General features: G+C 41.5%; 1 protein-coding gene across 1 annotated transcript; it reads right to left on the bottom strand.

Annotated features, from left to right (window-relative positions):
* Window positions 1–1,855: 1,855 nt before the first annotated feature.
* LOC143512614 (cytosolic sulfotransferase 3-like) lies at window positions 1,856–11,918 on the bottom strand. Its single transcript, XM_077003157.1, has 8 exons — window positions 11,722–11,918; window positions 8,625–8,757; window positions 6,208–6,336; window positions 5,719–5,819; window positions 4,945–5,071; window positions 4,733–4,830; window positions 4,414–4,588; window positions 1,856–4,272 (listed from the first exon to the last, which is right to left on the bottom strand). Exons 1-8 carry the CDS (start codon window positions 11,743–11,745, stop codon window positions 4,160–4,162), a joined length of 900 nt encoding a protein of 299 aa, XP_076859272.1. The 5' UTR covers window positions 11,746–11,918; the 3' UTR covers window positions 1,856–4,159.
* Between the last annotated feature and the right edge of the window lie 5,513 nt (window positions 11,919–17,431).

The following is a 17,431-nucleotide window of genomic DNA, read 5'->3' as shown; positions in this document are numbered from 1 at the left end:
AGTTCCAGTCTTTAAATCTAGACTTAGTTTTGATCTAGACTTAGGCTTGATCTATTTAATCAAGCCTTCAGTTAATATTCCCCTTGTAAGGTGTGGGGCTCGGGGGCCCCTAGACGTTGAGACGTTCTGGTAATCTGAGATGTTGATGCTGTCATCCAGCTGTGTCATGGCATCACTCTAGTTGTGACAATGACTTGGCTGGAAAGCAATGTCTCAGTGAGCCCTCATGACTGTGGTCACCTCTGAACCCCTCCATTTAGTTATGCTGCTATAGATTAGCCTGCCGGAGCCACATGCTAATTACCGGCACGTGAGCTATGTATCTTTAAATCAATGGTTGTTTAAATTGATGTCCATATACTCAGCCTGTATTGTAAATGGATAACATGAAATACTGCTGCTGCTGAAGTAGGCGGCCAGCAGGGGCCTCTGTACCATGACAGGTACATTACAGAAAAAATGGTTTGGTGGTTTGATAAGATTCTTTCAAGTAGGGCTCCCAAATGTATTCCATTACAGATTACTGATAATACTAATAATATTTTTTAGATTATTATTTACACATGGATTGCTCTCACAATATTTTTTGTTTGTTTCATTTCTACAGGTTGCTTTACATTGCTTGCCCCACATTCTATCATACTTCTCTATACACTCACCAGCCAATTTATTAGGTACACCTTGCTAGTAACGGGTTGGACCCCCTGTTGCCATCAGAATTGCCTTAATCCTTCGTGGCATAGATTCAACAAGGTACTGGAAACATTCCTCAGAGAGTCTGGTCCATATTCATATGATAACAGCACGCAGTTGCTGCAGATTTGTCAGCTGCACATCCATGATGTGAATCTCCCGTTCCACCACATCCCAAAGGTGCTCTATTGGATTGTGTGACTGTGGAGGCCATTCGAATACAGTGAACTCGTGGTTCAAGAAACCAGTCTGAGATGATTTGCGCTTTATGACATGGTGCAATATCTTGCTGGAAGTAGCCATCAGAAGATGGGTACACTATGGTCATAAAGGGATGGACATGGTCAGCAACAATACTCAGGTAGTGTGTGGCATTGGCACAATGCTCATTTGGTACTAATGGGCCCAAAATGTACCAGGAAAATATATCCCACACCATTGCACCACCACCACCACCACCCTGAACCGTTGACAAGGCAGGATGGATCCATGCTTTCATGTTGTTGACTCTAAATTCTGACCATAACATCTGAATGTCATCAAGCAGAAATTTAAACTCATCAGACCAGGCAATGTTTTTCCAATATTCTATCATCCAATTTTAGCCTGTACCAATTGTAGCCTCAGTGTCCTCTTTTTTGCACCATTCCCTGTAAACCCTAGAGATGGTTGTGCATGAAAATCCCATTGACTTGGCCATGTGTACATGCCTAAATGCGTTGAGATGTTGCCATGTGATTGATTCGACATTTCCGTTAATGTGCAGTTGGACAGGTGAACCTAATAAAGTGGCCGGTGAGTGTACGTACAGATAATATAAGCTGGTATTTAGGGTGCCATCTACTGGGTGGCACCATTTTGACACCCATGTGGGTTCTGATGCTCTAAGGCTCCACAAACAGCTGGTTGTTGATTGCACTCATCCTTTGAATCACCTTCCATTCTTTCTGTTTTTTGTGGTTCGGTCTGTACAGGGTTATAGTGTGTCAGAATATAGCATAGTCTATACTGTGCACATATGCAAAGTTCCAGGATGTTCACATTACAAACATATAGTGACTCAAATCCACTTTTTGTTACATAAATCAAATCCCATCTTTTAATAATTTTTTACTCACTTTTGTGTGTGGTATTCGATTCACAGTCATGTTACTCACATGAGAATAGTCAGATTAGATTTTATTATTATTTTTGCCAGTACACATGCACTTAGTGCTATCGTAACACAGTGGAGGAGAACAACATACATGAGGTACTTGTGTGTCTGTTTTGCTGGTTTTGATACCATGAATTATGTCATATGACTTTTGTTGGTTGTGACAGGTGATTTGTGTGAAAACGTATCAATGTGTGCATATGTGCTGTTTGAGAGCACAGATGCATTCACATTACAGACAGATACAGTTCACTTGCAGTTTTTAACGTCAACCATCAACGGCGGTGATTGCAGACTCTTTTGGGGATCCAGACAAAAATTCATGAGGCCCCCTTAAGGAATTCAGGTCTCACTGCAAGCTTTGTATACTGCCACTGCTGTAGTTTAAAGTTTGTTGGTCCTCAGGGGTCTTCCACTGACCTGGGGACCCAAGCAGTTGCCTCATGGCAACACCCGTGACGTCAAGACAGGCAAATGCAATCTGAGTGGATTTTATGAATCTATGCCATGTCATATTAATACGCCTGTGGGATAGAACAGCAACATTTGCAGTGTTTACATTACAAATCTCATGTTTATATTACATATTATATTACAAGGCTGAAGTAACTCAGACCAGATCTTTATGCCTTGCGATTCCTCATCATGTGACATGAATGAGAACAGTCAGATGCTAATTCATGCGGTTGTTTGCCTTTAGCCATGTACGCATCGTCCAGCACTGCTGTCGTGAACCCACACTGACAGCAACAGTGGAAGAGCAACTCCCTTCTCGACCTGAACAAATGTGACGTATTTATGTCCTTAAATACCTTCTGTTAGGAGTATCATTTCACACCTCAACTTTTACTGCCACGCTGATTATGTCCAACTTTATATCTCCACAATGCCCTCCTTGACTGTAATATGATTTTATTTGACTCACATGTCAGTTCCACCACCCATGACGTCTGTTTTCATCTATGCAACAATTCCAGATGTAAACGGACACACTAAACAGTTTAAAATGATTTGAATATGCATGAAAAATCATTTATTTACATTTTATAATGTGTGGTCAATAAAACAATATATGTAGACCAAAATACATCCTAGAATAAACTGGATTAACATGTATATAAAATACTGTAGCATCGGTCCAATAGGGGTAGTGTAGGACAGCTTTAGACAAGGTCGCGCCATTACGATATGAGAGCCACTGAGAGAAAAATAGCACCATGGTACAACAAGCACACACGTAGTTTCAAACAAGCCGCGCGGATCCTGGAGCGTAAATGGCGAAATTCAAAGTTGTGACAATGACTTGACTGGAAAGCAATGTCTCAGTGAGCCCTCATGACTGTGGTCACCTCCGAACCCCTCCCTGCTATAGATTAGCCTGCCGGATCTAAATGCTAATCACTAGCACGTGAGCTATGTACGTTTAAATCAATGGTGGTTTAAATTGATGTTCACACACTCAGTCTGTATTGTCTATCTTTTTGCATGCTTCTACCCAAGACGATTGCATGCAAGCACCTACAAGCATCTGGGAGCTGGTCTGGCTTGCCGGTGGATGTACTGATGCCGGGGTTGGATGTGCCATTTCCGCAAGAGGACATGCTGATGCTAGCTCCTACCTGAGGCTCACCATCTACACCGAAAGGACTGTGACCACTTGGCCCGGGGAACAAGAACCTTAACTTTAACTGTAGAACCACCCTGCGTACCACGGACTTGTGCTAACAGGCCGCCCAATGGAGGATGGGTTCCCTTTAGAGTCTTGGTCCTCCTGAGGTTTCTTCCTAATCCCCACCATCATAGGGAGTTTTTCCTTGCCACTGTCGCCTTTGGCTTGCTCATTAGGGATCTGAACCCATACGATTGTAAAGCTGCTTTGTGACATGTGTTGTGAAAAGCGCTATATAAATAAATGTGACTTTGACTTAGACTTTAGGACAACATCACAACCCATAAGCACCCACGACCCCCCGGCAATGTTCTAGTATGTTTTAAAGTTTATGCCTGTAATATTGGTGTTTATGTTACTTTTAGTCAAGCATGTTGTTAGGTTAAGTCGCCCCCGTATTAATTCATGTATGTGTACAATTATGAGTTCTCCCACCATGTCTGTGTAATGTTGTTATATTGATGCTATGCCCTCGTGTTTCATGTGTAAGTCAAGTCTAGTTCTGTGTGGTTGCTCCTTCCTGATGCAATTGCACTATTGAGGTGAGAATAAAGCTTGTGTTCAAGTTGACATGGACCTGTCTGCTGCCTCTCCCTTCCACACCACACCACAATACATTATAAACTATAAAATAGGGCGCTCTAAACTTCTGTCCTGAACTGTAGAGTGGTGTTCTTCATCTTCTCTTTGTAGTGTTCATCAAACTGCTCATTCTGGGCTACTGTGAAGTGATTCTTCCAGTCACCAACCTTTCCTGAACAAGCAAACAAAAAAGGAGAATAGAAGTCCAGCCCCCAGAAGACATGCAGTCCTAATGCTCAACGTACTCCTCTGGTTTGTGTATTTAGGCAAAGTAACCGACAGGAAGGGAAGGACCTTTCCTGGGAATATTTACCTTTCCGCATGAACGGTGAGATCTTGAAGTCCATGACTGGGAGGCTGGAGTAGTTGGTCATATTGTTCTGCTTCATGGAGTCAAAGTGAACAGATTTGGTGATTCTCTCCTTCTCCTCTGATGGAGTAGATAAACCGAGGAAGGAACATAAGCGCTCCACCTCACGTCCAGTGTCCTAGACAAACAGGGACCAGACTGTCAGATCCTGAACCACACTAATGAACACCAAACTCAAATGGTGCAGCTGATGTAAAGATTAGCTTATCTTCATCCCAGCTGTAACCATCACCTGGAAAAACCTTCATATGTGATACTTTACCTCCACCATGTCCTCAAAGAACATGTAATGAATGTTTGAGTATGTCTTCTTCTTCTCCCAGTATCCACACACATGGTCAAACCAAGGACCAAAAATTCCTGAAAAAAGTGTAAATGGAAGATGATGCATTACATATATTTATAAATGAGAGCTATTTCAGCTTTTAAAAAGTCCATTACCGCAGGTCCCTGTAGAAGCAGTAACTCACTCACTCTTTCCATCCATGTAGCTCTTCAGATAAGTGCTCCAGTCTCCTGGTTCTGGATGCACATAATTCATTCGTTCAAAGTGAAAATAGGACACAGCATTGTCTTTGGCATTGCGTGCTATGTAGACAACCTGGAGAGAAAGAGAGACTGTTAATTTCACTGGTAACTTATGTGAAATTTATCCTATCTATAGTCGTAAAATTGTGTCCAAGAAGACCTAAAATAGTCCTATCCAAACACATTTGTTTGTTGTGATGGTTCTGGTTAGGATGCAGGCAAGCCTTTCTCAGTATGGGAAGTGGACTTGTGTGCAGGATGTGATTTGGCTCAGAGCATCGGTTACACTTTCAAAATGTGAAGAATGTGCTCAGCACAGAAACGCTTGCTCATATTTCATTAATTCGGGCGACCTTTGCCTTCATAAGTTAAAGTAAGGGCTTACTGACTAATTGTAAGAATGTGCTCCTGTTGTACAGGAAATACATTGTTAAAATTGTGAAAGCTGTTATAGAAGTTAAGCACATTAGAGAATAACCCACTTTCTCTGTATCATACATACACATATTTACACAGATATGTAAAAAGTAAAGCCATGTTTAGGGGGAACTAGGGGGGTTTTCCTTGCCACTGTCTGGTTTGTTCATTAGGGATCTGGACCCATGCGATTGTAAAGCTGCTTTGTGACAACATGTTTGTAAAAATCATAATGTACATAAATTTGACTTTCATGTTCAAATTGGACAAAAACATACAGAGAATAAATCCCACATACAGTACCCTGCAGTTCTGTTCCCAGAAGGACTTGGGCACCAACTGAACAGGTAGATGAGTTTTGATAAGGCGCGGCGTGGTGGGCAGATTATCTGCCAATTCCACTCCTGCATAAAGTCCAAAAAAATTTAAAAAATCTACTAAAAAACTAAAAAAACAGAACTTTGTACTGATTGCCTTATTGGACAATGGAATTATGGCACTTAAAGGTCACAGCAGTTTACACTGGATCCACAGATTGTATGTAAGTAGTATAGTATAGTGTAGTATAGTTGCATTATATATATATATATATATATATATATATATATATATATATATATATATATATATATATATATATATATATATATATATAGTATATAAGTATTTCCATTTACAAGACTGGGCACATGACGGGCACATGATCCCATTAATCCACTAATAAATTATATACAGTGGCTACAGGCCCATTTGTATTCACACCTCACGGCCTCAGAAAGCGGGGCCACAGACCTGTAGGGATCACAGGGAAGGCCGACTCCAGGAACGGTACTCGCATGTAGATGGGCAGAGAGGTCTGACGCTCTGGTGCCGTGTTGCCGAAGTAAAGCAGGTCCAGCATGTAGGACACCCAGGTAGTGCCTGTCAGAAAAGACCAGGGGAGAGGAAGAGAGGGGGGTTAAGAAAAGGTTTATGAGACCACATAGTCAGTATTTATGACTTTTTTGAATGGTATCACATAATGGTCATTTGTTCTTTTTGTTGAACAAAAGAAAAAAATACCACATGAAGTTTAATGATTTTGAACATTGTTGTTTTAACGGAGGTCCTACAACCAGTATTTTGATGTGGGGGTTTTGACTGCAAGACACTGAACCAACCAGAGGAATTAATTTGTCTCTCCTCTATATCTGAGCATTTATCATCTATGACATCTATATTGAGCATTTATAGCATCTAAGTATAGCTGGTAGGTCACACTCTAATATAAGTATAATATAATATAAGTTCATAGATGAACTTGTGAGAAGACAGTAGATCGTCACTGTAACATTTCAGACAAGATGGGTCACACTGCTGCTTTGCCTACTTCGACTGTCCTGATATGGAAAGAACAGATTCTGTCATGAGTGAGTCTCAAAGACTCGAGAGGGCTCCATTACAGGTAAATGTCTATTAATAGGGACAAAGGAAATGGATATTGTAAGAAGACATAAACAGGGTCAAGACAGAGGGCAGAGATAAAAAGAAACCTCGAGCTAAGATCAAAACACAAAATAGGCATGAATACAAAATGGCTTTGTAGTGCTTACTATTTGTAATGCTTATTAATGGTAATGCTTATTAGTGAATATTCAAATATGAGTTAAATGCGTTTCTCTACTAATGTGTTATTTGTTGTTAACAATCATCAGTTAAGGAGCATAAGCACCATGGTGAAAACAACAGGCAGCATGTTGTCTGTTCGAGAAGTTCACTTTTTAAACCGAGCACTGAGCACTTATGCCCTTAAGTTCACAGCTGCAGGGGTCGAAGATGCCGACCGCCTGGAGAAGGAAGACTCTCCTTTTGGAAACAGAGTCTATCTCCTGGGAGCTCTCACTCTCAGTCATGAAGCCTCTTCCGTGCTGTTGATTACGTCAAACGAGTGCATGTGCTCTTCTAAATATACACGACACTGAATGATCTTACATGCTGCTGTCTTTCTCTTTCTCTGTTGATTTTATTCCCTGAGACCATCAAGTGTGAAAGGGTTGAAAGCATTTTACCCTGTTGAGCAAGAATTGGGTAGGGAAGCCTAAACATGTCTGTACAAAACATCACACAGGATTTCGCCTGTCCAGACACCTTAAGTAAGTTGGCAGGTAGCACATGTATTCTGTATTCAGTTTAGTTACTTACTAAACTGAATTTTATTGGTTATTTTGTTCTCTTGGTACTGCCTGTGCTGTCTCCCAAGTGTTAGACAAAACACTGCTGTATGTATTTGTGACTTGAGCAAGTAAACTTGTATTCGGTTTGTTGAAATTTAGTCTGGCTTGTGTTTTTCCACCATACAACCAGGGGGGCAAACTGTAGTACTGCAGCAGTGTGAGTGTTTTCACTATTGAATGTATATTTTCATAATATTTTGGGTGGTTGAAACAGCAAGGTTACTTTTTTCCACATGCATGTATTTAAAGGAGGAAAGAAACCTCACACATGCATCTTTATTAAGTTAGTAAGCAGTTTATTAAAACACATGTTTATTAAAACTATGTCCTCGGAAAAATATCAATGGTGTAGAAGCATAGTATGAACTGACCTCCGAGCTAGCACTGCTAGCTTGTTAATTGTCGGGAAAAAAAAAGTTAATTGTCAAACTCCACCTCAAATGATGATGGTCCCTTTGAAAGATACAGGCTTGGATGTCAGCAAGCAACTACCTGAATAAGAATAAAACTACAGTATATGCTTCAGACTCCAGACTTTTGCAGTTTTCTAATCTAACAACAGAAGCATATAGACGTCTGCCATTAAAACAACTAAAGGGAGCATGTAATGTATATGTTTGTATATACTATATACTTGCCTAAATTTACATGTACTGTATATGATTATAATTCCATCCACATCATTGGCTCAATCTCTGTAATTGGATGTCACCAATTAATTACCATTCTTTCTTTGATTGGGTCCAGATGTCATCCTGGTCTGACTCCTTGTCCAAAGCTTCTTTCTAACATGTATCTGATGAATGTGTGCTGATCAATGTCTGGGTACTGACATGTTTACCCTAGTTTTATTCTCACTATTGAGTAATACGTTAAATCACTTCTATGATTTTGACTTTTTGTGGGCTGTGTAGCACTTTGATTTGCAAGTCATTCCTTCGTTTTAGCCACAATAACACTTTTGATCAGATAAGCCATTAAGGAAACACAGCATACCGGCTTTGGGATAAGTGGCGATGAGGATGTCATCTGGTCTCGCCTTGAAGTTCTGAACATTCTCCCAGTTGTCTGTGAAGTAGTGGACCATAGGGATGCCTTCAAACTCAAACAGTTCCGGTCGACTGTGCATCTTCAATGTAAGTATGTAAAAATTATAATATATTAATGATTAACCTATTAAGGCTATTTCTTTGGTGCTATAAAATATTAAATGATGACAATACGTTGCTGGCTTCATCAGAACATCTTTCTGTACTTAAATTTGGGCCACTGCTTTAAATCCATCCTTAAATCGATGGGCCAAGCTGGAATTACAATTAGACTGAATGAAGATAATTTGTCAACACATTTAGATGGAAATCAAAGTAACATTATTGGAGTAATTAATGATAACGCATGGAATCTGTTACACCGGTTCTGGCAACACCACCTCTGGCCAACAGAGTTCGACCTCTCCAGAAAGTTCTCCTCCCCCATGTATCATGTTGTAGGGGGATGGTTTCTTGCTTCAAAATCAAAAGTAGACTAAAACAATTATCAAATGTAGCCTAAATCAATTAACAAAAGTTACTAAATCAAAAAACAAAAATTCATAAGTTCATTACTTCTTCGTAGCTTCCGATTTGGTTACTTGTTCACAGACGACGCTGAAGTTGGTTACTTATTCGGAGTATCAGATTCATTTGGTTACTTATTCTCAGCTCCTTATTCGGCGGCTGAAGTTGGTTCCTTATTCAAAAAGGGTGTGTTCACGATGCGTGTTTGCTGCGCACTTTGTTTAAAAGAGATAGATTAAACAAACAAGCATAGGAGCATACATTTAAGAGGTAATTGTTTCCCATATTGATTTTGTGAATGTAGAAAAAAATATAATGAATGCATTTCTTTTGTAAAATGGTTTATATTTCAAGTCGTTTCAATTATATGCAATTTGTACATGATAATTGAATTCATCAGCACTTCTAACGTAAGGAAACATATTCTTAGATTTGAAAACTAAAAACACATAAATGCTGTTCTGTCACGGTACCGCCCCTGACCCCTCCCTCTGGGCGTGTGTTTATGTCGTCTACGTCTGCGTCTGTTTATCATCGTGGGTGTGGGTGTGTCTGAGTGTGATTATCAGTCTCACCTGTGGCTCGTCTCGTCATCACTCTGGGATTATGTGGTTTGTCTATTTAGTGTGCGTTCGCGCAGTGTCCCGTGCTCGTCTTTGTTAGAGTGATACATGTGCCTGTTTTGTGTGTCCAATCTACGTGCGCTGTCTGCGCTTATTTGTGTTATTAAACATCGTTTGTGTCAGAGAACTGGACTCGTGTCTCGTCCTTCTTCCAGCGCCACAGCGTCACATGTTCAAGAACACAAATTAATCGGAAGAAGAAATACCAGCACACAACAAGGCATATTGAGCAGTGGGCGTATAGGTGAACAAATTTAAAGGGGCAGGTTCAGAGGCTTATTGAAGGCCTTATTGATGGTGGGCCAGAGAAATAGCAAATGCATCATGAAGAACAGGTCGCTCCCTAAGAGAGGAACCTGATTTTAGCCTGACCCAACATCATTTAATACCTCAAATCTAACTGGAAACACGACATATTGAGTAGTTAAACGCACAGGTGAAATGGTTCAGAGGGGCAATTTCAGAGGCTGCTGCATGAATATAAGGCATCGGGCCAGACAAGCAACACATGCATCATACATAACACATTACTATATGTAAGAGAAACCTGATTTTGTCCTGGCCCAACATCATTTTAGCCCTCAAATCTAACTGGAAACACGACACATGGAGTGGTGCACACAGATGTAATTGTTCAGGAGGTCCATTTTAGAGGCTTGCCCTATACCTCTAATGGTGCCGAACCAGGCAAATAACTTGTGCATCATACATAACAGGTTCCATAATAGGAATAGCCCTCTCTTCTGAAAAAATCTGTTTAGGTATTCTCTTTAATAAAGTTGTTTTAGACAGACAGGTGTATGTCAACCTGTTCTTATGGAGCATTGGGTAATAACTGCCTGGTGGTTATGCGTCCCTTATTTTTCTGGCCCTGCAAAATAAATTAGAGGTAGTGAAGCACTCCCATTCACAGTGCCATGTATGTGTTTACTTCCGCGTGTCACCATGTGCTTTGTGTTTATGTTCCCCTTCTCGGCACCGCCAACAGCATTTCTGTGTTTTTAGTTTTCAAATCTAAGAATATGTTTCATTACGTTAGAAATGCTGACGAATTCAATCATCATGTACAAATTGCATACAATTGGAATGACTTGAAATAGAAACCATTTTACAAAAGGAATGCTTTCATTATATTTTAGTATTTATTTCTACATTCACAAAATCAGTATGGGAAACAATAACCTCTTAAATGTATGCTCCTATGCTCGTTTGTTTAATCGAACTCTTTTAAAGTGAGCAGCAAACACGCATCGTGAACACACCCTTTTCGAATAAGGAACCAACTTCAGCCGCCGAAGCTACGAATAGGTAACCAAACGAATTTGAAACTGCGAATAACTTAACTTCAACGTCGTTGTTCACAGCTTCTTACTCGGCGACTGAACTTGGTTCTTTATTCATAAAGAGTATTCATGACGCGTGTTAGCTTTTACAGAGATGGATGAAACCAATTCAGCATTTCCTTTTCGTTATTACGTTTCTCTCATTCTGCTTGTACTTGTGCAAAATGTTGCCATTGTTGATCTGCTGCCAGATCGGCAATGGACGCCTTAGCCTAATCATATGTGTATTTTAGTTTTTGAACATAAAATTTAAAAAGCAAATTTGAACCATTTTAAAAGACATTTATTAACTTTAACTTTGCATCTAATTTCTTTATTTGCAGACATTTGACAGTATTGTTGCACAGCCTTGAGAACTGTGTGCAGTAGCCTACTTGTTAAAGACAAACCTTAAGCATATTTAAATCTCTCGGAACGTCCATGTTACAAAATGTTTTGTACTTTTTTCTGGTGTTTATTTTAATTCACAAAACATATTAATCCGTTAACATTGTTAGCACTTACGTGATGTATCAATACTTCTAAAATGATCATTAACGGCATTGGAATGAAAAAACTGCAGCTGACTCACCGAAGGAAAATCGATTCCTTCCATAATGAAATACTCGAAACAAAGGGTGCAGATTCCTCTTCTGAACTCCCGTCTTTGGTCTGTGACTGTTTTCTTGCGCTTGTCTCTTCTGATTTCTCTCACGCTTCCTCTCTCTCGACTTCCTTCCTCGTAGCTCTGAGTTATGTACTGTACAGTTTTCCCTCTTTCTCTCCCTCCTCTATCAGTCACAGACTGTGGACCGCCCCGTCTGATATTAACTAGTCTCAACCGATCCTAAACACGACAAACATCGCCAAAATCTCTTAATTTTCATAATCATCCAAGACAATTCTGACATCACTAACCGCACCAAATTAATCTGAGGGATGACTGCATGAACGGTGTGATTTTCCAAATGTTAGTTTTTCCTTTCACTCTTTATACGACATATATACACCGTATAGGCCAAATAGTTTTTAAGCAAGAAATGTAATATCACGTCAAATTATATTTAAACCACAAATTAGAACATGATTGAGGTTACATTAAAACATGTAAAATCTCATCCAATCGATTAGTATATTAATGTAACGTAATTTGATTACTTTCCGTTACTTTTTCAGTATGGCTTAATCTACTAGTAAAAACATTCGAAACGTCGTTTAACGTGTTTAAAGTGCGATAAACTAACACTTAAACACACGGGCTCCCATAAACCAGACGGTATTGTGGCGTGGAACAGGGAGGAGAGGCAGTAGAGCGGGGTGATGTGAGACATCGGGTAATGTGAGACACCCCTTGTATCCTGGCAACTGAACACTATTGTGGTCATATGACCCATATGTTGTCAAGTACCTCCCATTTCCCACTACTAGGAAGAGAAAGTTGTTGCTGGTGCTGTTAAGTTTTGTTTTTTTCACAAAAATGTGTTTTCTGCATGCAAAAGTAATTTTTTTTGCTTTTAAGTTAATCAACTATTTTATCAAAGTAAAATGATTCAGGTAGAAAAACTTATATCATACATGTTGATGAACTTTCAACATATCAAACCATGTGATTGATGCTAGTTGAAGATTAGCCTGAATTGCTAGAGATGATGTTTTTTCTAAAATGGTGGCTGTGGGGTTAAGTGAGACAAATGCTGTGGGGTAAAGTGAAACACTGTCTCACTTTAACCCACCATGAGGCACAAATTATATTTAGTCTATATTACATTATATATACGTATTTTAGATCTCTCAGATCTAAAATATATGTAATGTAATATTACATTACATATGTTTTATTTCTAATGTCATAAACATTGCAGAAAATCCGTCATGCCAAGAAAGTACACCAGGAAGACAACCTGGGATGGATGAATGAAGACACCTGACCTGAGTTCCTTGATCACCTTATACAGCACACTCAGTGCACTTCTGACCGTCCCATGCTGCTAATTCTTGATAATCTTAAAGCTCACGTCTCACTCAAGGCAGTCGAAAAAGCAAAGAGCAATGGTATTGTATTGCTCACCCTTCCACCCCCACGCATCCCATCGCTTGCAGACTCTTGACGTGGCCGTGTATGGCCCATTTAAGACCCTATACAACCGAGCTCTTCATGGGTGGATCAGATCTAACCCTGGCAAAACAGTCTCCATATACCAGATTGCAGGAATTGTGAATAAGGCCTTCTTATCAACAATGATACCACGTAATATTTACATTTACATTTAATATCACTTCTGGATTCAAGTCCACTGGGATTTTCCCATATAATAGAGATATTTTCCCTGAGGAAGCGTTTGAACCATCCATGATATTAGACCGGCCAAACCCTGAGCAGCAGCCTGCATCCACTGGTCTATCCACTTCAGATGATCCCAATGGTCCACACCCTGCAGACGATCCACTTGCTGATGCTAATCCATCCACTCTGTGTGGTCCACATAGATCTGCACTGCCAGCTAACTCAGATGTTCCCGGTCGACCTGGATATGTATCTCCTCCGGAAATCCTACCACTTCCCAAATGTCCCCCCAGAGCACAAACCAAAAGAAAGCGTGTGAAGACAGCCATCCTAACTGAGACTCCTAAGAAGCAGACAATAGAAAAGGTGTATGAAGAGAGACAAAATAAACTGTCAAAGAAAAAGCAAAATAGCAAAGAAAAGGGAAAATTGAAAAAGAAAGCACCCAAAAGGAAAATCTTAGATAGCAGCTCTGAGGAGAGTGATGTTCCTGTCCCACTCGATGATGATGAGTGCTCTGAGGAGAGTGATGTTCCTGTCCCACTCGATGATGATGAGTGCTCTGAGGAGAGTGATGTCCCTGTCCCACTCGATGATGATGAGCGTTCTGAGGAGAGTGATGTCCCTGTCCCACTCGATGATGATGAGTGCTCTGAGGAGAGTGATGTTCCTGTCCCACTCGATGATGATGAGTGCTCTGAGGAGAGTGATGTTCCTGTCCCACTCGATGATGATGAGCGCTCTGAGGAGAGTGATGTTCCTGTCCCACTCGATGATGATGAGTGCTCTGAGGAGAGTGATGTTCCTGTCCCACTCGATGATGATGAGTGCTCTGAGGAGAGTGATGTCCCTGTCCCACTCGATGATGATGAGCGCTCTGAGGAGAGTGATGTCCCTGTCCCACTCGATGATGATGAGCGCTCTGAGGAGAGTGATGTTCCTGTCCCACTCGATGATGATGAGTGCTCTGAGGAGAGTGATGTCCCTGTCCCACTCGATGATGATGAGCGCTCTGAGGAGAGTGATGTCCCTGTCCCACTCGATGATGATGAGCGCTCTGAGGAGAGTGATGTTCCTGTCCCACTCGATGATGATGAGTGCTCTGAGGAGAGTGATGTCCCTGTCCCACTCGATGATGATGAGTGCTCTGAGGAGAGTGATGTCCCTGTCCCACTCGATGATGGTGAGAGCTCTGAGGAGAGTGATGTCCCTGTCCCACTCGATGATGATGAGCGCTCTGAGGAGAGTGATGTTCCTGTCCCACTCGATGATGATGAGTGCTCTGAGGAGAGTGATGTCCCTGTCCCACTCGATGATGATGAGCGCTCTGAGGAGAGTGATGTCCCTGTCCCACTCGATGATGATGAGCGCTCTGAGGAGAGTGATGTCCCTGTCCCACTCGATGATGATGAGTGCTCTGAGGAGAGTGATGTTCCTGTCCCACTCGATGATGATGAGCGCTCTGAGGAGAGTGATGTTCCTGTCCCACTCGATGATGATGAGTGCTCTGAGGAGAGTGATGTTCCTGTCCCACTCGATGATGATGAGCGTTCTGAGGAGAGTGATGTTCCTGTCCCACTCGATGATGATGAGCGTTCTGAGGAGAGTGATGTTCCTGTCCCACTCGATGATGATGAGTGCTCTGAGGAGAGTGATGTTCCTGTCCCACTCGATGATGATGAGCGTTCTGAGGAGAGTGATGTTCCTGTCCCACTCGATGATGATGAGCGTTCTGAGGAGAGTGATGTTCCTGTCCCACTCGATGATGATGAGTGCTCTGAGGAGAGTGATGTTCCTGTCCCACTCGATGATGATGAGCGTTCTGAGGAGAGTGATGTTCCTGTCCCACTCGATGATGATGAGCGTTCTGAGGAGAGTGATGTTCCTGTCCCACTCGATGATGATGAGCGTTCTGAGGAGAGTGATGTTCCTGTCCCACTCGATGATGATGAGCGTTCTGAGGAGAGTGATGTTCCTGTCCCACTCGATGATGATGAGTGCTCTGAGGAGAGTGATGTTCCTGTCCCACTCGATGATGATGAGTGCTCTGAGGAGAGTGATGTTCCTGTCCCACTCGATGATGATGAGTGCTCTGAGGAGAGTGATGTTCCTGTCCCACTCGATGATGATGAGCGTTCTGAGGAGAGTGATGTTCCTGTCCCACTCGATGATGATGAGTGCTCTGAGGAGAGTGATGTCCCTGTCCCACTCGATGATGATGAGCGCTCTGAGGAGAGTGATGTTCCTGTCCCACTCGATGATGATGAGTGCTCTGAGGAGAGTGATGTCCCTGTCCCACTCGATGATGATGAGTGCTCTGAGGAGAGTGATGTCCCTGTCCCACTCGATGATGATGAGCGCTCTGAGGAGAGTGATGTCCCTGTCCCACTCGATGATGATGAGTGCTCTGAGGAGAGTGATGTTCCTGTCCCACTCGATGATGATGAGTGCTCTGAGGAGAGTGATGTTCCTGTCCCACTCGATGATGATGAGTGCTCTGAGGAGAGTGATGTTCCTGTCCCACTCGATGATGATGAGTGCTCTGAGGAGAGTGATGTCCCTGTCCCTCAGCCTAATCGGTCTGGAGGAACCACACGGAGAGAGCAACTCTTCACCTTTCCCTGTAACCTTCAGGTCTTGAATGTAGCATAGGCCTTGTTATAGAGTAGAGTATGAGTCTGATGTTCTAATCCTCTATCCTGAGTCCCAGGCTGTTCAAACAGGTTCTGATGGTTTTATGTTCTGACCCCCAGACACTAGCTGGCTGTAAAGGTCCTGTGTTCTAGCTCCCACACTGTGAATTGTTCGAACTTTAAAGTGCTACTTTAAAGTGTTTTTAAAATGTGCTTAACTAACCAATCTCCATGATTCTAACACTAGTCCGATATTAGTTTTGGAATAGGTGGTTGTCAGTCTACCTGTAAGGATTGTAATTGTTACAACATGTAATGTTAATGGTAGTTTAAAAGTGGAAAACATACATGGAAAAGCACACCCCCAACTGGTTCACTTTACCCCCTTAATTTTTCTGGTCTGTCTTAGTTTACCCCTGAGTTGGGGTAAAGTGAGACACAAGACAACTTTTTTTAAAACAAACATATTTTTATTGCCCTTTGTCTTGAAGACATTACGATAACTTTAATAGCTAGGAAATATCCTGAATTAATAGGAACAATATAAATTATACTGATATATCATCGTAGCTCAGCTAGAAAGGAGCAAATGTAAAAAATGGCTCACATTACCCCGCTCTCCCCTAAACTGATCCATTTGATAAAACAGACTGGTTTTATTTTAAATGCCTATCAATCGTAATCAGACTGTTGGGGAATGATCACGTGGAACAAACTCAAATAAGACATGAAACATGAGGGCAGGTCATTAGCACAGTAACATCACACACACATGTCAGGTTGATTCAGACAATGCACAACTACATAAACTAATACAGGGTGGCTTAAACTACATAACACACACATAATCAGATACATAATCAATAACACACATCATAGCATTACATATAACATGAACCAAAACTGGAGCCGCAGGGGCTCATGGGAAAGTAGTGCCGTCCCCCATTGGGCCGACGCTACAGTATAAATAATGCCCCAATAACTACCAAAAAGCAAGTAAGTCACAGGACAGGGCCAGATGGAGTTTGATCCGCTCTGGCAACCCCTAAACGGGAATAGCCGAAAGAAGAAGAAGACTGTACTCTTAAAGTCAGCTGAGATTAGATTTGTAATGAGGGGATATAACACTCTCGATGCACAATAGCGCTAAACATACACACAAGAGAACAGGAACAGGTTGGACTTAAACCTGTTTATACTAGATAGAGATGCATATTCTGACTAAACACTTAGCACTTTTGTAAGTCGCTCTGGATAAGAGCGTCTGCTTAATGCCGTAAATGTAAATGTAAAATGTAGGAACACGCTGGGAGTGGAAAACGTATGAGATGTGTCGTGCACCCTTGTACTCACACCCCCCCCCCCCCCCCCCCCCCCCCCTTTCT

This window comes from Brachyhypopomus gauderio, chromosome 4 (assembly GCF_052324685.1).
Source record: "Brachyhypopomus gauderio isolate BG-103 chromosome 4, BGAUD_0.2, whole genome shotgun sequence".
Classification (NCBI taxonomy): domain Eukaryota; kingdom Metazoa; phylum Chordata; class Actinopteri; order Gymnotiformes; family Hypopomidae; genus Brachyhypopomus; species Brachyhypopomus gauderio.
This window is presented reverse-complemented; position numbering and strand designations above follow the sequence as displayed.